We start from the raw sequence: 22,852 nt of genomic DNA, 5'->3' as shown, positions 1-22,852 counted from the left end.
GAGTTATGAGAATGTATTATTCTATTAGGTTTTCAGTATTAGTTACAGAATCAAACAGTTCACCCTTAATGTGATTTGTTATTGTGCGGTATTTTTTGTCAGTTGAAGAGTATCATTAGCTAACATGTAATATGTACCATTGTTGGTATTATCCGGTATTACTTATTCATATAGATTGTTGTTTTTTGTTGTTGTGTAAACTGCAGTGTCTATAAATACATTTGTATTGATAGAAATATTGATAATAAAAGTTCTCATTATAGGCAATGAACAAATCATTACACCAAATATGAATGTTGAGGACGCTTCCAGCTGCAAGAACCAACACATGCCGTTGTACAAACCTTCATAAGTAAGTATTCATTGTGTAGTTATAAACTAGAGAATTTCGCAGTCAATGTGACTTGCTATGGTGTTGTATGATACACGGGTGCCATATGTACAACCTAATCATTTGCCATGTCTGAAGCATGGTATCATCGCCGGATTTTGATTTGCATCATATTGGTCATTCATTAGTTATCTGTTTGGTGAAATTGGCTCGAATTGTGTATATTTTGTAGTCATTTATTTCAAAGATCAAAGATGAATAGTAAATCGTCTGTAACGTGTTGAGCGATAGAATTACAAAACAAGCTAGCTAATTAACAAAGTACCTGTTTTTATGGATTAATTTGAGGATTTTCTTCCTATTGTTCAATATTTTGGTAATTTACCTGAAATTTTTAAAATACAGATTTTCTTATCCCAGGCATAGATTACCTTAGCCGTATTTGGAACAACTTTTTGGAATTTTGGATCCTCAATGCTCTTCAAGTTTTTACTTGTTTGGCTTTATACAAATTTTGATATAAGCGTCACTGATGAGTCTTATGTAGACGAAACGCGCGTCTGGCGTACTAAATTATAATCCTGGTACCTCTGACAACTTCTTGTATTGGAAACTTCACAATTAGACTGGACGGATAAATTTGTTGACCACCTGCTATTGTGGACTTGTTTTTGGTTATTCGTTCTATATTCTCCAAACGTGGAACAATTTGTACCTAGAAGTACGTCGGTGATATTCTTCAAAATCATTGGTTATAAACCGGTGTAGTATAAACTTAAAACTGCAGATGGTTCCAGACGATATTGAGTAATGCCAAAAATACGCAAATTATGTAACGTTTCTTCTTCTCCCTTCTTTGATTATGATAATCTCAGGCATTGTTCGATCCAAATATTTAAAATAAACAGAACAAATGGCATATTTTCAAAAGTTTTATCAATAAGTCGATTATATTATGAAACAATGAACGAGTTCACTACTAATATTGGTTAAGATGATTGCTCTTTAAAAATCATAAGAATTTCAATAATTCAACATGATTTCTTAAATAAGATGTCGTTGTTACTGTAAGGTTTCTGTTTTTTCTACAGATGTTGTTCCTACCAGGAAACAAGGACATGAGACGATAATGTTCTTCAGGTTCCTAGTATTGGTATGTCTTAAACTGTAATACTTACATCTAAATTATTATCATTATGTGTATGTCTAGGTGTGTGTATGTGCATATGCATATGTGCTTGTGTGCTTTGCTGAAATTGTGACGAGGGTAAGGGGCATAAAAACCGTTCAACATTTTATGGCACTTATGCAAAAACTTACTATAATTATGAATTATTGTTTTCTCTAATTGCATCTGAAATAACACTATGTTACTATATGTTATTTGCATAGATATATAGTTGTCGCTATTATTGATAACAAGAATTTGGTATTTCATTTCTTCTTTGATTTCCAAGACAAAACATTTACATTCCTCACAAGTAATTACAACGAGTGCCAGCGGATGCTTATTCTAAGATTGAGAAAAAAAAAGAACTTTTGAATCAATGTTAATTTCCAACATAACTATATGCGTTAAGGCAGCACCCATATGAGTATCTGGGTTGGGATGGGGGCTTTGGGTTTTTTTGGGGGAAAAAATTGTTTCCAGTTTTAGGAGAATAAAAATAATTTGTTTTTGACCCTGAGAAAATAAAATAGTTTTTTTCACCCTCAGCTGCCACTATATGTAATGCTAAAATTGAAAGAAAAAAATGTTTTCGGGTGGTCCCCCAAAAAAATTTAGATAGTTTGTCCGGTAAAAAAATCCACCGTCCCAGAAAATCAACCGGTTGCTGCCTAATCAGTTTCTTTTTTTGAAAATTGTGTTACTTGCAATTGTGAAAAAAATATTAAATCATAATTATAAATACATTAGATGTTATTTAACCTGCTTTAATATATTTATTGTCATTTACAGAAGTTTGGTAACCTTGTATATTTTAGATTCACGCATGTACAGCCTTTCCATTACAATGCCCCGAACCAGCACAATGGTCAATTCGAGCAAGAGGTCTTTGTCCAGATCCATCAAAGTATTCCTGCCTCAAGAATGATCTAATTAATGGATATTCAGAAAACTGCACAATATCTGATTTCCAGGCACCAGGTAAGCTCCATCTTATCGTAGGAAAGGAAAACAATCTATATTTACTATCAACAGACTACTATCAAGAATAAAACTAAATCATCAATCTGGTCACTAAACTTCAGGAGGATAGTAAAATAGTCTTTAAAGTAAAATAACAAAATTACCGAACTCCAAAGGAAGTTCAAAATGAAAAGATCGTTCATATATTGTTATAAATGAAACAACTGTCATATTCCTGACATGTTGCAATCATTTCCTTATGCAGAAAATAGCGGTTTAAACCTGCTTGATAAATAGCTTAACCATGCATGCGTGTTTAACATTGATGAAGGTAAACAACTCACTCGGGGTGAACAAGATCAAATGAAAACTACAACACTGATGCAAAATTGCAAACTAAATCTAGTAAATAGTACTTTGTTCAAATGTATAATTTTAAGTATTCGCCTATCAGACTTTATCTGAATATCTGTTTGAACAATTATGTCCAGCGGACAATGCTTTCAATACCCAAAATAAAAGACATATTTGATATAAAAACTATGTATTTTGAAATATTATCTCTAGGTAGAAAAGGTGTTCTTCGTGGAGGTTTAGATGCGGATATTTGTTCGCAGGAGAGGTACCATCCATGGCCGATAAAATATTATACAAATGTTAGTACCAACTGTATCTTTCTTAAGTCTATATGCAATGAAGAAGGACAATTGGTCTATTCTAACGGAAATCGTAATACAGATATTACCTGCAGGTGCGACTTTACAAGAGGTTACGATTTCATCGGAAAACCCCGAAATCCATGTTACTGTGTGCCATCAGAAGAAGATTGTTCATGTCATTTAAAGACATGTATTGACCAGACGTACTATTTATCGCCAGGTATTTATTAGTCTATCTGCATTGTGTAACGATATTTGTAATTGGATTAGAAGGATTAACCTATAGCTGTACAATGTAACCTATGGGAGTGCAACCCGAGTATAAATCTCAATAACCGAAAATTATACCATAGCTATCCATGGTATAATTTTCAAAATTATACCATGGTTTTGTTGTATAAGGTATTCAAGAGAAAAAAATAGCCAAGACCTGGCCCCGGCCGCCTGAAATTTTTGATAGAAACAACAAAGTCAGTGTGGGGCCACTAAGCTAAACTGCCCGTTTTGCACCCGCTGAAATAAATGATTGCTTAGGGTGGGAATCGAACCCACATACACCAACTCTGTTGTCCTATATTTTAAATGAACCAAGATTCGCTCCCAGAACAAACAAATAAAGTTTAAAAATATGTTGATTTTCGGTTACTAAATGGTAAACTTTCTATATGCTCCACTGTACAGCTACATTTACATTAATCGCTTCTAACCGTTTGTTTGGCAAGGCGGGTTAGTTTTTAGGGGATGGAGGGGACAGGAAGCACGCCCCTTTTAAAGAACTTTAAATATGGTAAACAATAACCTATTTAATAGTATTTTTAAATGTTGACTTGCTTTACCCCACCGCCACTTAAAAAGTGTCTGATTCACACCCGATTTATTAAACACTGCTGACATCTAGATTTTTAATGAGGCTACTCTATGTTTGACCGTTAAAATTACATAGCGTTTGTTTACTCTAAACAGGAATATATATGTGTCAGATATATTGTTCCCAGCTCTAAATGAGCTATTTCTTTTTTTTTAAAATTGTATCGTCGCATGTCAATGAATTTAATCGTGAACATTTTGAAATCCCGTTTAATTAATGTACGCCATGACCGCCATTGGCGAAAGAGGGGGGGGGGGGGGGTAGGACCTTTATCGGGACTCCGGGATCGAGTGTTTTTAAGCTCGGGATTTCGGGATTGACGCTTTCGGGATCCGGAAATTCTTTCGTGTTTTTAAGCCCGGAATTGCGGGATCAGGACCCCTCCTACCCTCCTTCAGGGGCTTCTGATTTCAAGTTAAACGTGGAATAATTCATACAAACTCTCAGACAGAATCTTGTGAAATTAATTTCCTCTAAATCATTAGTTAATATAAAAAAAATTAAAACATTTCGAACATTTTGAAAACAAATAATAGAATAAAAAAACCTACCCTTTGCAGTTCAATTGTACGTAAGTTTGGGATTGCAGCAATCTTCCAAAATATCAGAAATCTGTACCAGAAGTGTCTTGTCCTTATCCAGAACATCTAAAACAGTTTTTTCGTCACCAATGTAAAGATGCATCCATCCCTGTCGAAAAATCTGTTCAAACTGATTACCCGCCGTTTCTGAAGCCCGTTCTAGTTTTAAAAAGTAGGCGGAGCCTTAAGTGTAAGGTCCGAAAAGGGTTATTTTACAGATTCTTATTAAAATAATTTCGAAGTAAACAAACAAAAAATATGAAATACACAATTTTTAACAGCGAAAGATGCAATAGGTTAAAACAGATATTTCATATTTTTTGGAAAGTTTTGTGTTGTTTCGTAAATTATACCATAGTTTTTGTTGAAACCCCTCGGCAACCTCACTCGACTCCGTCTCGTGAGGTTATTGCCGTGGGTTTCAACAAAAGCTATGGTATAATTTACGAAACACCACAAAACTGTCCAAAAGTTATGAAATATCTATAACAGTGTTTAATAGAAGTATTGCCACGAAGGCATTGCAGTGGCCCTTATTAATTTAAACATATTTATGTATAGTGGATTGGAAACAAGTTATTGCAACTTATATTAATCCCTTTCCACTTTACGGGTGCGAGTGCTGCCTTGTAGCGGCATTACACTACTCTTTCTCTTAATCTACAAGGGTGTAGTTTACGAGCAAGAGATATGGCTCTCTTTCAACACGTGTCAGCCATTTGTTGTCTCCTTCTAACGGACTACCATCTTTATTTATACCGTATGTTAAACCCTATTTTCACGATCTTAAACATGCAATTTAAGTTAAATTTAATAATGTTGTCTAGGATTATGTTTGATTTACAAAGGCTAAAAGTTTCTTATTTTGGACAGGCACAAACATGTGACCGGGGTTAACATTTCCTTTGAGACAGAACCCTTCCCCTAAAGCCTTAAGGTTAATGTCGAATAAACAAACGCACAGCAAAACGCATTACGTGCTGACATCTACACGTTCTTACCTTATTATAAAATCTCTTTGACGTATATCTGCATCATGCTTCAAAGTTGTGTATTATATCAGACAACATTATTAAGGTATATCGTTTCTATGTATGTATTGGCTTTTATTTTTGTTGTACTTAAGTGTTTCTGTTGTTCCTATGTTTTCCTCTTAAAGTTGGTGTGTGTGTGTTTCTCTTAGTTTGAATATGTAACCCGGAATTGTTTTCTCTCAATCAATTTATGACTTTTGAAATGCGGTATACTACTGTTGCCCTTCAATTATAGTTTATGTTAATAATCAAATTGTTTACAGATTACGAATGCATTCACGAGAAGATGAACACATCAATAGCCAATTGTCGAACAATTACCAAAGAAAGGTAAATAATTTTCATTTGAATTAAAATAAACCAGATAGATCATGTAACTATAAGTATGTTGCTTTTACATATTTCTCTAGCTATCATGATGTTTTGTTTGCAGTGAAAATATTCAAAACAGTGTGCATATTTGCTAAGAGAACATTTATATTACAGAGACAGCACAGAAAGAAACGGCAGTAGTACAGAAGATATCACAAGAACAGAAAATATTCCAACGATAGGTAAACGATGAATGCAAAACTGTGACATTTTATCTATTTAGATTTGAATACGTATTATTTTGGCAAATAAATGGTACAGTTTCACCAAATATGTAGGCTATGCTCTTAATATTTATTTTTTTACTATATATGATAGAGTGCAACAGTATAAAAATGTTGCAATTACGTTATATGTTCAATGATTTTTTTGTTGAAAAATTTACAAAAAAAACACACAAAGAGCTATGAAAGTACCACTTTAAAGTGCCCCCGAAACGCTCCCTATATTTATTCTGATTAGAAAGACTTAAATCTTAACATTAGAAAGTCTATGGTGTACTAGACAAAAAGACATGCAAGATGTGTTCAAAGCCACGTCCATCATTCATCAAAACAAAACCTGGAAAACGAACAATAACAGTGAAGAATATCCCAATGTACAGCAGCAAGTAGTGATTTTGATTGAAGTAATTGATCTTCCCTTAATTTTTTTAATAGGTACTACTGTTTTCTAATAGGTAATTCTATTTTATTTTTTTATTTCAGTGCAACGGGAATCATACACTCGAATAATTGTCATAACGTTATGCATTGATAAGCATGTTATTAGTCATCATTTAAACAAAATTCTCGAAATGGATTGTAAAAGGGCTGAGTGAAGTATGGACGTAAGAACACATTTATATTCCATTTGTTTTAAAATAAGTTAAATCATTTAATAAGATTTACGTTAATACAAGATATCAATATTAAATAGGTTAAACAACAATCATGTAGATTACTACTTTATATTAAAAAAACAATTGTGATTGTGACAAATACGTTCTTTTTTTGTTTATTGATTACTCCCACATGTCCCATGAATGTATCGACATTTTTTCAATAAATATTTCAATCATGATTCAAAATATAAGGCAACAAATATTGCCAAACATGTCGTCATCATATTTGTTGTACAGGTCGAGAACTCTAGATTTCTTTACGTCAGAATATATTTGCATAGTAATTTCCCAAACACAAGGCCAATACGGCCTTGAAAAACTGACCAATCGACTCAATGAGCTACAATGCATTGTGGGCTACTACGAGTTTACTACAACTGGAAAACACGTGGAATTAGTGGAAGAACTGTCAACTAATATAGTGTCTTGGATTCTCAAAATATATGTTTTTGTTCAGCGAATGTGATTTTTGTTAAATATATAACATAATCTTTAATTTGCATGCTTAGATTAAAAAAGTATTGTTTACGGGCTTCACTATTCGACTTTCTTTTTCCCCTTGTTAAAGTTGTTTAACAGGTTTTTTTCCATTGTTATGCATTGTACCTGTGCAATAAGTTTACGACCTGAAACAGTGAAATTTCAGATGAAATGACCACTGACCACTATGAAATTTTTTGAGCTCTTTTAAACATGTATAATGTCATGCCAAACTCATTTCTGCCTAGAAAAACACGAAAACTTTTATTGAAACACTTTTTTATGTACTGGATGTGTAAAATTTTTATCATGACCTGAACTGAAAGTAAGAACATCATAATATTCCAACTACATGTCCCCATTCAAATGCATTGATCGTTCAAAAAAGGGGGGTCCAACCCCCGGAACACCCCCTTGGATCCCCCACTGAGCGGGTACGGTATATAGCTTTATACATTTTGTATAGCTTCATCCATCGATAAAGTCTGTTTCTTGCTAATTTTATCATAGAATATACCTCAGAGGTTTTTTATCGTTCGGTTGCTGTCATGTTGACGTATGTGAAATATCTCAAATAGTTATAGCCCCGGGATCACAGTAGGTGTCATATTACCTATTATTTTTATTCTAAAACGTGCTTTGTATGTAAAAATAAGAAGATGTGAGGTATGAGTGCCAAATGAGACATCTTTCAAAAAAAGACATAATCTAGTAAAGTAAGCAGTCATAGATTCAATGCCGAAAAGTACGCGATAAATGACCCAAACTTACTTATGTAAAACAATCCAAAAAATACAAAAAAAAAAACAAAAAACAAAAACAACGGCCCAATATAATATATATAAGGAGAAGAAATCTGTCTAATAAATAAAAACGTATATAGGTTTGTATATATAGGAGCCTGTATTTCAGTGGTTGTCGTTTGTTTTTGTGTTACATATTCGTTAAATTCGTTAATTTTTTCATATAATTAAGGCCGTTAGTTTTCTCGTTTGTATTATTTTACATTGTCATATCGGGGCCTTTTATAGCTGACTATGCGGTATGGGCTTTGCTCATTGTTGAAGGCCGTACGGTGACCTATAAATGTCAATTTCTGTGTCATTTTGGTCTCTTGTGGACAGTTGTCCCATTGGCAATCATACCACATCTTCTTTTTTATATTAGATCCAACGCTGCAATTTTCACAAAACATATCAAATTTTCGACCTCGTCGCACATACATATGGATAACATCATTATAGCTTATTTCCTACTGATTGTAGAGCAAAACTTTGGTTAGCTTGCTTGCTTTGTGTGTATATTGTACAATCATATTAGGATAACAACCAATTAAATTCAAATATAAAATATACAAGTTAAACTATGCCTATATATATTGTTTAAAGATGTCAATCTTATTTTCAAAGCTTGAATAAACAGCTATACACACAAAGAAAGCAAGCCAACCAAAGTTTTACTTTGCAAGCATTAGGAAATCAGCTGTAATGATTTTAATCAGTTTGGCAAATGTCCGAGCCCGTTAAAAAACGAAAACAAAATGAAACTACAGTTGCTGACTTCACTACCTTCAAAACAAATTGAACAGTTTGGAAGTCTCATATACTGAAATGTGACAAAAATAAATACATTTTGTACTTATAGATTTTGTTAACACTGCCATGTATGTAAATATTTCTTCGATTTTTACGAACACAAAATTCAAGGATCACACATTTGCCTTTAATTATCTATACGGAAATTGCTGTACTCGTGAATATTAGCACCTTCTGTTCTCGATGGCTTACTTTACACTAGTAAGATTGTCTCATGGGTAATTGTGTTTTTCGCTGTTGTTTCGTTGCTGTCTGGTGGACGAATACATGAAATCTCCGTGCCATCATCAAACATATTAACGGCTATATATATCGGGTATTTCAAACCCTTTTTTCTTCGCATAGAAACAACTCTTCGTTAATCTGAGCATGGAAGGAATACTTTGTATCACGAACTATAAATGAGGATACACAAAATGAAAAACTAAGCGAAATTGTGAATCCCGCATTGCACGAAAAAGTGTGTTGTATTTCAGTAAATAACACGTGTTCTCGGTTGATTGTAAACACGTAGTAGTCCATCATGCATTGTTACTCATTGAGTGGATTGGTCAAAAACCTAGGTAAAAATAAATTGCGTCACATGTAAATAAACAATTACATGTGGGAGAAAATAAGTATGCTAATTTATGCATTTCCATATAAGGTAGTGGTCCCGACCTGTTGTACTCTCCTTGAAATGAGTTCGCGTTATATTGTATGAAGTTAATATATAAATGTCAAAGTATTCTTTTGTAGGTATCATTCTTCTGTACTGTATCCATGAACTAAGAGAAAATTGTTACCCTAACGGTAAGACCAATTACGTTTCATACATTGGTAATTAAAGAGGGACGAAAGATACCAAAGAGACAGTCAAACTCATAAATCTAAAACAAACTGACAACGCCATGGCTAAAAATGAAAAAGACAAACAGAAAAACAATAGTACACATGACACAACATAGAAAACTAAAGAATAAACAACACGAACGTTGACGCATCACAACATCTATTTCTGATTGATTTTTTAAATTGAATACATCCGAAACAGAAACTTTGCGATTGTTAAGTTTAAGAAGTAAAATTCATAAACATCAATCGCTATTTGAAGGTCTAGCAAATATATTTTTAAAGAATCATATAATTGTATAACATTATGAAATTGACAGTTGAATTTAGAGATAGTTTTGACGATAATAATAAAAAGAAAAAGAAAAATTAAAACGGACTGATTATGAAAAAACAATAGACAAAAATACAATGGATATTAACCATCAACAAACACCGGATAAGTGGCTCATGACTTTGGACAGGAACATTTAAAATGACATAAATGAGGCGGGTTTAAACATACTTGTGAATCCTCAACCTACCCCTAATGTAAGCTTTAATACATTTCTTGACATAAGAACAGGATTTACCATGACAAAGGATATACAGGATGTGTAAATAATGGCATTGAAAATAAATGATATCAGATAACACAAAATACAAAACGAACACTAAACATTTAAACATTGACCATTTAAAAAAACAGATAGGTTAACTCGTGTTCTTCGAGCTGACAGCTTAGATGTTAACAATCTAATGGTTACTCATTGGAAGCATAATTTCATTGGAGTCACAATTGAGGAAAAGAACAGGATATTTTGGCCATTTAAAGAGATACATTGAAGCAAAACCTCTCAACTGTAAGCAGATTATACATTAGTAGGTAACTGTTGAGAATACCGCGGGAGTCAAGACGTCGCAATTTACCGTTATGTATCTAGGGTTGACGTCAGTGTGGGACGTCGCCTTAGCAGTTCTGTTATAATGAAGTAAACGTCAAACTGTATGGTTGTATTGTTTTCTGTATACGATATTAGAAGTTAGCCTCGACATTTATGGTGCCGTGACCAAAAGGGAAAATGGATACAAAGCTGAAAGCCGTTCGTTCCGGACATAAAGGAGCAATTACAAGACTTTGGAAGAATTTCGGAGACATACGAGACACTTCCGAAATAGAAATTGAGGACGTCACAGCTATTTTAGATTCCGTGTTACAGAAAAAGAATATTCTTAAAGATCTGAATGATAAAATTGTGGACGCAAGCTCGGATGAAGACGTGGTGGATGAAATTCAACAAACAGATGAGTACATGTTCGATTTAGATTCAAAAATTCGTCAAATTAGAAAACTCATTAATCCCTCCCAGTCGAAAAGTCACAATTTACCCGTCAATACTACCGTTTTTCAAGCTAGTAACGTTACTCCCTCTGATACACCCATGCATACCTTGATTTCACCTACAGCAAATAGTGTACCCGCAAGCGACTCCTCGCAATTGAACCCGCACGCCAATTGTTTCACGTCGACATCTCATGTACAATCGAATGCAGCCTCGTTTTATACAAGTAACCCCGCTATATCAGAGATTATTCCTACTACGAACCCGTCTATGCATATTCCAAGTTTACATTCGTCTTCTAGCACAAATAATCAGTACCACAAATTACCAAAGTTGAACTTGCCTACTTTTAAAGGGAATATTTTAGATTGGCAATCCTTTTGGGATTCATATGAGACATCTATTCACACAAATCCAACACTCAGCGACGTACAGAAGTTTAACTACTTAAAGTCATTGCTACAGGGAGAAGCGTTTCAGACCATATCAGGTTTTTCTATGACAAACACTAATTACGGCAAAGCTATTTCGTTGTTACAAGAGAGGTATGGACAGATACATACTATAATACAAACATACATGCAAGCTCTACTTGAGATTTCGCCGCCAATTTATACTTTAGTAAGCCTCCGCAATTATTATGACAAAACTGAAACTTACGTACGAGGTCTAGAGTCACTCGGAGAAACTACAGACACTTATGGTTCACTACTGATACCCGTTATTCTGAACAAGTTGCCCGCAGAAATACGCCAAAACCTAGCAAGACAACACGGACCGTCAAGTTGGAATTTGAAAGATTTGAGGAAGAGTATACTTAACGAAATTCAGATCATGGAGGCGGGAAAAAATACAGGAACATATCTCGAGTCTTCAGAAAGTCACTTCACAACCGCATCTACATGTACATTTCATACAGGAATAGAATCACCGCGAATACACACAGCACACAACGCGAAGAGCCAACCCCGGAATATTACGGAGAGACCATGTGTTTTTTGTAAAGAGATACATGCGCCAACAAACTGTACCAATATTAGTGATAGCACAGCCCGAATGTCTATCGTAATTCGTGATAATTTATGTTTTAACTGTTTAGGAAATCATCATGCTAATGAGTGTCAATCGAAACGCACGTGTCGACACTGCAACCAGAGACACCATTCCAGCTTATGTAGTGCGAGTAATAATGTTAACAGCGATGGTTTAGCGTTCATTACAAGCAATACAAATAAACAGATTCAATCTTCACCCGTCAATCTTATAAATGACACTGAAAACCAGGAAGATACTTAAGTTTTGCATTCATCGACACAGACGCGTACAAATGTGCTACTGAAAACGGCGGTAGCTCCTGTATGGGCAGGTAATATATCTATGGATACGAATGTTTTATTTGATGAGGGTGCACAAAGATCTTTTTTAACAGAGAATCTAGCGAAGAAATTGAATTTGAAAACTGAAGGAATTGAAGTTGTACACCTTTCGGCATTTGGAGAGGACAACACGAGCACGAGAGAACTACGCACAACCACATTTTTTATCGAAACCGAAAATAGTCGTAAAATTCCGATTGAAGTCCTTATTGTTCCTACCATAGCAGTTCCAATACATAATCATATGCGGTACGTTAACCGAAATATGGATTATCTGAAGGGATTAAGACTCGCTCACCCAGTTACCAAAGACGATTATTTTGAGATATCATTACTTATTGGTGCCGACCACTATTGGGACTTTATCGAAGACAAAGTAATACGAGGAGATGGACCGATCGCGATGAAGTCAAAGCTTGGATACTTACTATCAGGACCCTTACAGCCGGGTAGGGTACTTTCGTCTACGACATCCAGCATCTCAGTAAATGTACTGGTTTCGAATAAAGCAAAGGAATTTGGCTTAGAAGAAATTATAAAGGAACAGACACGTTGCCAAATTATCGAGAGAGTTGAGGAAGCAGAACCGACAGGGAAAATATCAAAAGATGGACTGAATGATACGTATCTATTGAACTGTTGTGACTTATTCTTGACTGTTACTAAAATATTTGATTTATTGACTTACTTTCAAAAACCCATAACATGATACTATTCATTGAAAGAAGGAACAGGTACACAGAAAAAATGGACATACTGTGATTTGTGTATACGAAATAGACTCATTGGAATCTAACCGAAAGATAACTAGTCTGGAAGCTAGTGACTGTGCTAAAGTTAAGTTTAAGTTTTGAATTTAAGAGACAGTAATTTTAATTTTTTTTTCTTGATTGTAATTTAATTTTGATATTTACTTTTCGCCGCCCGGAGAATGTCGAGAATACCGCGGGAGTCAAGACGTCGCAATTTACCGTTATGTATCTAGGGTTGACGTCAGTGTGGGACGTCGCCTTAGCAGTTCTGTTATAATGAAGTAAACGTCAAACTGTATGGTTGTATTGTTTTCTGTATACGATATTAGAAGTTAGCCTCGACAGTACAACCTCTTTAAACATGGACCTATAATTTCAGTACTGGATTTAAACAGTCCGTAGACATTCGTCCTAATGTCATCTACAACCAAAATGTTTACGGATCTTTTGTGTCTTATTTATCATTTATGCCAATGAATTCTTTAGTTCGAAGCTAAAAATTGTATCTAAAGTTCATACCCTAGCTTGGTGTAATGTATAAAAGAAGACTAGTTTTATTTATCAGCATTTTAATTGCCTTGCTTCTGATAATTAACATGTTTACTGACAAAGATTTTAAAACATTTTGAAAATGATATTTGATTCATTGACTGTAATGAATATTCAACCGTATTCACAAAAACCATGGATAGACGAATATCGTAGTTTGTCCTTAACATTGGACAAAAAATGTCAATGTTTGTTTCCATGCCAACCAGTCCTTTTTTCATTTCATGGACTCTAAAAGAATACCACATTGCAGCTGCACAAGGTTATATTTCGTCATACAAATTTAAGTTTTCATTTTCTTGTACATACTCATCAGAAATAATATTACTTCTCTTTCAGCAACAACACCCACCAAAGATTCACTGACATTAATAGATCACATCACAGAATCAGACGACGTTGAATACAAGGTAAACCTATTGACTAATCATTCATATTAAAGTTTCGGACTTCTATAATCAGTCGATTAATTCATCTCAAGTTTAAATAAATATACAAAACTCACCAATCAAGAAACTTGTTACCACCATTTATGCATGATAGACATGAAAATAGTCACATAAAATACCGAATACTACATATTAATCAAATTATTTCTGCTTCTGTATCAATTATAGTGCTAACGATATTTCTACAATATGATAGACAAAATCAGACTTTTCATAATTTAACCTCAACATTGCTCAAGTTTAATCAAGTTTTGTAGACATTGACGTCAATATCATCTGCGATATTTCAAATGGGGAATGCCAATAAAAATCAGTAAAAATAGTCACTATTAAATAATCAGACAAAATAAAGGTAATGCGGCACTTATGGTACAATTATTTTGTTCCGTGAATAAGATACACAAATGTTACCGATTTAAAACATTTACCTTAGAAAATTACTTAGCAGTCTTATCAACTGTAAAGTCAATACCCGTGACAGATTGGTTTTGTCGAGCCTTTAACTTTTGTTGAAAAAGCGAGACATAGCGATCCTACATTCCGTCGTCGGCGGAAAGTCAAAAGATTTTGAAATTTTAATAACCTTCTTAAACCATCCTGGATTTCTACCAAACTTGGAGAGAATCTATCTTGATTATGGTCATAAGATAGTATACAGAAGTAAATTTTGTAAACAGATATCCGTTTTTACCATATTTTACTTATAAATGGACTTAGTTTTTCTGCCAGGAAACATATCATTCACTCTGTGTTTAAAGGTTTTAAAATTTTGATACCTTTTTAAACTATGCTGGACATGTATCAAACTTGGACAGAAGCTTGTTAATGATCAAAAGCTAGTATCTAAAAGAAAATTTTATTAAAATTTTGTTCTTGTTTTTCCGTATTTTACTTATAAATGAACTTTTTTTCAGTTAATATTACATACAGTCTGCAGTTAAATTTTTTTAAACATTTATTGGATTCATAAACTATCCTGGTTTTTACCAAACTTGGATAGACGCTTCTTACAATCAAAAGATAGAATAAAGAAGAATATTTTTATTATTTTGTACCTAATTTTTGTTGAGCCTGCGATTAACAGTAACAGTAGGCGAGAAACTGTGTTCCGGGGAACCATTTCGATTTTTTTTTTCTGTCGAAAAATGTGAAGTTGGATTTTTTTTAATTTCAAAGGATGTATTTTGCTAAAGTGATGCAAAATAATATACCGCTGTTCAATAGTCATAATTCGATTAAACGAAAACAGATACGGTTAACAAACCACAAACGCTGTGAAAGGAAAAAATCGAAACATCAGAAAACTAAACTACAACTAAAGCAAATGCCATCATACATTGAAAGTCACTGACTGAAAACAACTGAAATAATCCTTGGTACAGGACATTTTAGAAAAAGTTACCCAAGGGACATTCTATCTAAATGTCGAAAAATGAACTGATGACAAAACACGAATTACGACCAACAGACGAACATTATACTTAACACAGCATATAAAACTAAGGACTAACCAAGTCACACGAACCAAATCAAAACCGGAATAATCTCATATGCTCCATAATGGTAAGCACGTTTGGCAACTTTCGAATGTACAAAATTTTACAAAAATTCTGTAGGTCAAATTCGAGAAAAATATAATTCGTTTGATGACAAATCATTACATACAACATGTACAAATCTTAAAAAGTTACTATAACTATAAATAAAGTCAACAGTAGTATACAAGTGTTCAGCAGTCATACATCTATTGAGAGAATTAAATTCGGGTTACCAACAAAAACTGAGGGAAACACATCAACTATATGAGCAAAACAAAGGAACCACAGAAACACTGAAGTGCAACAAAAAACAAAACAAACGCCAACATACATAAATACAAACTATTTGATAGCAACTACCATATTCTTGACTTTGTACAAAATATTTCGAACCAAGTTCAACGGCTAGCCAAACCGCCTGCTTTATGACAATGTTAAACTAAATATATTGCTAAAATGACAATACTACGTGACATAAACACAGCACAGACACACGCAAGCACATGTATCACAGAGAAATGCACACACAAATAAAATATTTGTCGAAACAACATGCAAACCACAGAACAACAACGAACATATTCCATCAGAGACAAACAAAGACAAAGCATATTAAAAATAGTGAAGCACTTACGTAACTAACTTGCAATCTCGAACATATACATTTATTTCCAAATAATCGTCCAAACAATTTTCATGACAATCATGTTATGGAGAGTCAATTTTATAATTATTTGGACCACAAACGATAAGACTATAACCGGAAAATAAAAATATAAATACATGAATGTTGGATGTACAAAATACTATGTATGATCTGTAGATCAATAGTATATGGAAGCATAACTTGATTTTACCAACATAAGCAAGAAAAGTTTAAAAATAGTATCTGTTTTGATAGAATAAGATACTTATTGCATTATTTCACTTACTGAATTGTATGAATGTGCAATTAGTTATTGTTCTTTATAGGCTGTTGTAGGAGTCGGTGATATGACAGATTTGACGTTAACTGGTTGTTTAGCAAACGAAGCACAGCAGAGCACGATTGAAGAATTAGTAAAAGGTAAACTAGACATGGACAAAATACAATATAAAATAATTCTCATTTAGTGTTATATATAACTAAAGATACTATTTGCAGATGACTATTCTTCCAAATGCACATGATGTCCATACTGACCTACATTGACGCACAATTGGTACAATTTTCTTGACAGGAATAATAGCAGCAAGTAAAGACTCACTCCAGGTAGTAACAACAACTCATCCCAATTTAGTACGGACCGCAGTTATTAGAACGCATTGTATTTGGTAACACAATATAAGATGGACATTTCGTATCAAACATAAATTATCAGACATAATTCTATCGTATATGTAGAATGTTTTTGGACATTTAAGTTATTTTTCAGATGATCATGGTTTATAAACAGGAGAAAATAACACATGTTACAACGTCCTTACAAATGCATTTATTTTATGTGTTAAATGTGCGAAACGTACGATGTCGAATAGAATCATACATGTCGGATGTACTATATTTAATATAACATTCACCCATTATTATTTAAAAAAAATGGTAACATTCATTCACCTTACCAAAAAATAAAATCTGTTAAACAAAACGTTATCTTGTTGGGTTTTTTTTATAGATAAAACAAAGGTAGAAAAGGTACAGGTGCTTTACTTAATTAGTTTAAACATATTTTATTGCTCAAAAATTACAAATGGATTAGACTTTTTTTCGACTAAGTAAAGTCTTCTGCTTTACTTGAAACCTTTTTTTATGAATCATATAAAACAAATGAGGTTAAGATACTCATGTGTTCATTTCAATAAAAAAAAATAATAAATAAAAAGCAATACACATGAAACCGTTTATATTTTATATTCCATTTAAGACATTGACGGGCAGCAGATGCAAGTAAAACGTCTAAAACCAGACCGTAGTAATGTTCCAGGTACATATTTTAACAATTTAACTTATGACTCAAAATATATCTTTCATTAGTTATATTTGTATTTTAAACCGATATATATTTGTATCATAAAAAAAGCATCATATAGATGTTTTTTAGTTCGATGATTTTTTTCCAACCACTCAATAAGTACTCAACAATATATATGTGACATTTAGTATTGATTGTTAAATGTAAATTGTATATCCGTTAATGTAGACACCTTTGAATCAGCAAAAATTCATATGTGGAAAACTGTTTTCTATGATAAAAGTGATGAAAAGAGAAATCCTTTGTTATCATCTAAACAATAGCATATACGTGCACAATATTACAATAATGAAACAATAAAAAGGGTAATAGCGCGAGTGAAAATAGTTAATTTTTGAAGGTGTTTTCCATGTATTGGTTTAACTAGTTCATTAACAACAAATATATCAGCTTATGATTCGAGAAACAACAGTACGGTATTTGAAGAGATGCGACTGTCAAATTTGACATCGCAAATTCAGTGATAATGGCGATGCGTAGGTGAGCCGTTAAAACGGGGTATTCCGATTTGACTCTGAAATTGCTATTCTGTTTTTCCTTTTCTAATGCATGATAAAATGAAATTGTACTTAAGAACTTGGCAAACCATGACGCCACACAAATTAAAGGTTCAAAGCGAAGGTTTTTCCGTTAGATTTGGATTTGGATATAATTTTATTGAAACTGTTTTTTCTGTAGATTTATTTTTCAAATATATTGCATTTATCAAACATTTGTGGTTTCTAGCAATTCAGAATAGTGACCATGTAGATTTGACAGTAATTTTTAGCCAACATAAAAAGTAGTTACATAGGGAATGGAATGCATTATCACAGAAAATAGTATTTTGAGATGAATACAAACTTTAAACACATAATGTTATGAATGACTTCGGTATATAAACTTTATCCTGCTAAACTGACTTTAAATAAAGCTTATGGTAATATAAAACACTGTCTTTTCCTGATATATTTACCGTGAAGCTAACTACAAAAAATTACGATAAAAGAGATGATTTTTCATTTCCTCTTGTTAATTAACAATTTAGAGATTGTGAAGTTCCCTTGGCACCAACTTATAATGTTTATACATCCAACTTGATCGCTTCACTCGTGTATATATTTGAATTAACAAAATAAATCTCTGTTTTACTTAGAAAAAAATAAAACGACAGGAATTAGATAACACAAGCTTGTCAAAATTCTAATTAGATTTTATCATCGGTACAAGGAAATAATACCCAAATATAAATCCAAATTGTTCATTCCGCATTCGATAGAGATATGTGGAGGGCATCTTCGCTAGCCAAGGGTTACGATCCACTCCCGCTCTATGGATCGTAACCCTTGGCTAGCGAAGATGTGTGGAGGGTAACAAAACATTTTTAACACAGCATTATTTTGCCCCTGTCACAAGTCATGAACCACGCGCCTTTGTAAGTCATGTATGCTTTCTACGTTTTGAAGTGTTTTGGTTATTTTTATATTTCGGATTGTGACGTCCATTTTGCTGAACCGGTATACATTAATGTTTAGGACCAGCTGAAGCCCACCTCCGGATTCGGGATTTTCTTATTGAAGGTTATCTCGGACTGTTTTCTGCTCTTTGGTCGGGTTGTTGTTTTACACAATCCCCGTTTCCATTTTCAATTTTGATGATTGAAATTCATGTTATTCATTTTACTTCCCAATTATTCAAACGAAGGAATTGCAAAAGTCCTATATAATCTTCATCCCTAAATGTTTTAAAGTAACGTTGTTTCGTGACATTTAAGTAAACACATCATATTCATCAACATAATTTTCTGCCATTTATACTTTTATTTTAAATCAATAATATGACAAAAAAATGTAATTCAATCATACCTCGATATTTTATGAGTAAATACATCATATTCAGCAATATTATTTTCTACATGGGACTTTTTATAATCAGATATGAAATAGAATTACGTTATATTGATTGCAAACTAAATTAGTTTTTTAATTCGTGTTGAACGCATGTATATCCTTCTCCTGATCTTGACACCTTTATCTTGCATCATTAACTGATCAATTTGTTCCAAAACATAATTGTAAGTATATATGAATTGATATAATTTCCACAGTTGTTGCTCCTTTCGTCAACATAAGACTCATTAGTGCGGACGAATAAATGATGCATAAAAGTAAATTATTCCTTACGAATACAATTAGGTTTATCTATTCATGAATTCAAAACTCCTAGTTCATCGAACATTGCAAAATCTGGTCAACAGTTAGTCTATAAATTTAACAATAGCAAGACTCATCCATTTTTAGATAAAAGTTCTGACTTTTTGGCCGTTCCGCGAATATTTTTTTTTTGCTATTTAAAAAAAATGCATTTATATTATTTGGTTGAGCATAAAATGAATTCATGAATCCTTAATCGGTATTTTTTTCTGTTTTCCTTGTATTTAAATCTTGTCCATTTGAAAGGCTACATGTAAAGACCTAGACGTTTTAACTCTGATGGCTTGGTTGCAATGCAAACTTAAAAGTACAATTATATTTATGTAAAACAGTTTTAAATATAAATGCCTCTGTGGTAAATGTTACGTCCAATTTTCTTTTAATTTATCCCTTCAGATTGGATGATTGCAAGATTAGAGCAATGGGAAAAAGAAGACGAATATTTTGTAGACACAAGGGCGAGTAAATATGCTATAGATTGCTTAGGTAGAAATAAGTGTGTGTCTGTTGTCGGTCCACCAGGAGTTGGAAAGACATTTTTAGTGAAACATATGGCATTGCAAATAGAACAAAATGGTTATAGAATTGTTCAGGTCGGAAGTTCAAAAGATATTAGAGACACATACATGCGAAACAGAAAAACTTTGTTTGTCTTGGATGATTTTTGTGGTCATTTCACGGCCAACACAAGCAAATTAGATGAATGGAAAGGTTCAATGAATGATATTAGAGATCTTCTAGATACAGAATCGAATAAGCTAATCCTAACATGCAGATTACAGGTGTTTCAGGATAATTGTTTTGATCACTTGGAATTTGAGCTTTTTAGAACTTGTATATGTAACTTGGTTGATGAAAAATTATGTTTAACAGATTCAGAAAAAGAAAACCTTGCTTTAAAGTATGTTAAGGATATTGATAGAAATGAAATAAGACAACTATACAGGTTTGATTTTTTTCCTCTGTTATGTAAATTGTATGATTCAAAGCAGTGGTCGTCAGAATTTTGCATAGGTACATTTGTGAAAGATCCTTTTGGATTCTATAAAAAAGAACTTTGTACTCTGTATAATGACTCCCTAGAAGGAAAATATAAAGTGTGTGCACTTTTACTTTTGGTATTGTGTGACAATCACTTAGAGAGAAAAGTTTTAAAAGATGGGGATGAAAAGGTCGACAGCTTAAAAAAACAAATTCTTAATAATTGTAATATTGTAACAGGAACAGGTAAGTCGTTCATATTAGAATGTGACGCATTGATAGGAACATATTTATCAATTGAAAACGATGCTTATCGTGCCATCCATGACAAGATGTTCGATTTTCTTACAAACTATTTCGGAACAAATAACAATTTTTCAGAATTATTGATTAAATGTGCTGATCTCAACATTATCATTCAAAGATTTGTTCTATTAGATCCTGGTCAATCTGATGACGTAAAATGCCAAGAATACACAGTAATAGTTCAAGATCACAACTTACAGGTGTACATGGAAAGAGTGTTCGATGACTTAACGAAATTCGATAATATCTATAGATATTTACACTTAATCAAAAATAGTAAAAATAAATTCTTTTATAAATCATCATCTACCTTCATCAGAAATCTTAAAAAAGATAAAATACCAGATCTCATACAAACTGCATCTAGTAACTTTGTAAGAGATATGTTTGTTATGGATGTAAATGACATTAAGTCAGATATCCCGTACCGATACGAAATTTATGGAATCATATTAGACAAAGGTCACTTAGAGAAATACGTTAAAAGAGTGTTTATCAATATGATAAAATCTGATGATGTTCAGTTATACATGAAGCGATGTAGATGTTGTAGGAACGAAGAATTTCGTACCGATTTACTTACTTATATGACAAGTCAAAGCTCTATTGAAATTAAAGAACAAATTGAAAGTGCAAATGCAAGTTTTGTTCAGTTAATGTTTGTTTTGAATAAAGACGAAATCAAACCGATTACTCCGTATGTGTACGAACGTTATGGAATTGTTATACCTGTTGATGTCATACAGGTATATATAAAAAGGGTGTTTGATGACATTGCTATGTCTGAAGACGTGAATAGATATATACAACATAACAGAAATAGAAAAAATAAAATATTTAGAACTAGATTACATGAAACAGTTGAACATATCAACGATCGAAAAATTAATCAAGAAAGGAAGTAGAAGTTTTATATATGAACTATGCGTCATAACGATGGATGATATTAATGAAATCAGTTACAACGAATGTGAAGGCTATTGTGTTATTGTACCAGATGCATGTGTGAAATTGTACGTAGGTCGGTGGTTTGATGAAATGACAAAATCTAATAACATTGAGACATTCTTTGAAGAGAACAGGAATAGACATTCAAACAAATTCAAAACAGCCTTACGAACATATATGGCGGAACTAGAGGAGGAGGACATCGTGAAACTTATCAAAACAGCTGGCAAAAGTAGTGATAGGTTACATAAAATGTTTGTAACGACAAAAACGGATATTGAAAATGATAGTATCAGAGAGTTTGAACGTTATGGAATCGTATTACAAGACAAATGCATGGACATGTACACGGAGATAGTTTTAGATTCGATTTATTATATAGAAAAAAACAGAACTACCAAAAGTGTACTAAAATGCATGAGACAATTTGATTTATCAAAGATAAGAAAATTAATTCACACATTAAGAGGAGACGCTATTCATCAGATGATAACAGTTGAAATCGAGAATGAAATAGAATTAGACAAAACGTTTTCAGATTGTCAATGTCCTTATGCTGTTGTTAAGGATTCGTTAGAGATAAAAGAAGGACCCATTATTTGTCCTGCAAGTCTTATTTGTTTATATATGGACAGGATGATATCAGACTGGAGTAAAGGTAA

General features: G+C 32.9%; 1 protein-coding gene and 1 long non-coding RNA gene across 2 annotated transcripts; both read left to right on the top strand.

Annotated features, from left to right (window-relative positions):
• Positions 1 to 257: 257 nt before the first annotated feature.
• On the top strand, positions 258 to 6,796 carry LOC143052060 (uncharacterized). The gene is made up of 7 exons (XM_076225033.1): positions 258 to 352; positions 1,423 to 1,484; positions 2,318 to 2,480; positions 3,030 to 3,341; positions 5,868 to 5,934; positions 6,091 to 6,158; positions 6,684 to 6,796. Exons 2-7 carry the CDS (start codon positions 1,461 to 1,463, stop codon positions 6,794 to 6,796), a joined length of 747 nt encoding a protein of 248 aa, XP_076081148.1. The 5' UTR covers positions 258 to 352; positions 1,423 to 1,460.
• A 2,875-nt stretch (positions 6,797 to 9,671) lies between these two features.
• Positions 9,672 to 20,801, top strand: LOC143051029 (uncharacterized). Its single transcript, XR_012970550.1, has 5 exons — positions 9,672 to 9,726; positions 14,104 to 14,174; positions 16,724 to 16,817; positions 17,656 to 17,715; positions 20,352 to 20,801. It is a non-coding gene; the product is annotated as an uncharacterized LOC143051029 (long non-coding RNA).
• Positions 20,802 to 22,852: the final 2,051 nt, after the last annotated feature.

Source organism: Mytilus galloprovincialis, chromosome 11, assembly GCF_965363235.1.
Source record: "Mytilus galloprovincialis chromosome 11, xbMytGall1.hap1.1, whole genome shotgun sequence".
Classification (NCBI taxonomy): Eukaryota; Metazoa; Mollusca; class Bivalvia; order Mytilida; family Mytilidae; genus Mytilus; species Mytilus galloprovincialis.
Note: the sequence above shows the minus strand (reverse complement) of the source record. Positions and strands in the feature narration are given on the sequence as shown.

Excerpts from the sequence above, each read along its gene's own strand:
- LOC143052060 (XM_076225033.1), top strand. The coding sequence starts at position 1,461 with ATGTTCTTCAGGTTCCTAGTATTG. Across the intron at positions 2,481-3,029 it reads ATCTGATTTCCAGGCACCAG|GTAGAAAAGGTGTTCTTCGT; the intron begins GTAAGCTCCATC and ends TATTATCTCTAG. Across the intron at positions 6,159-6,683 it reads AGAAAATATTCCAACGATAG|TGCAACGGGAATCATACACT; the intron begins GTAAACGATGAA and ends TTTTTATTTCAG.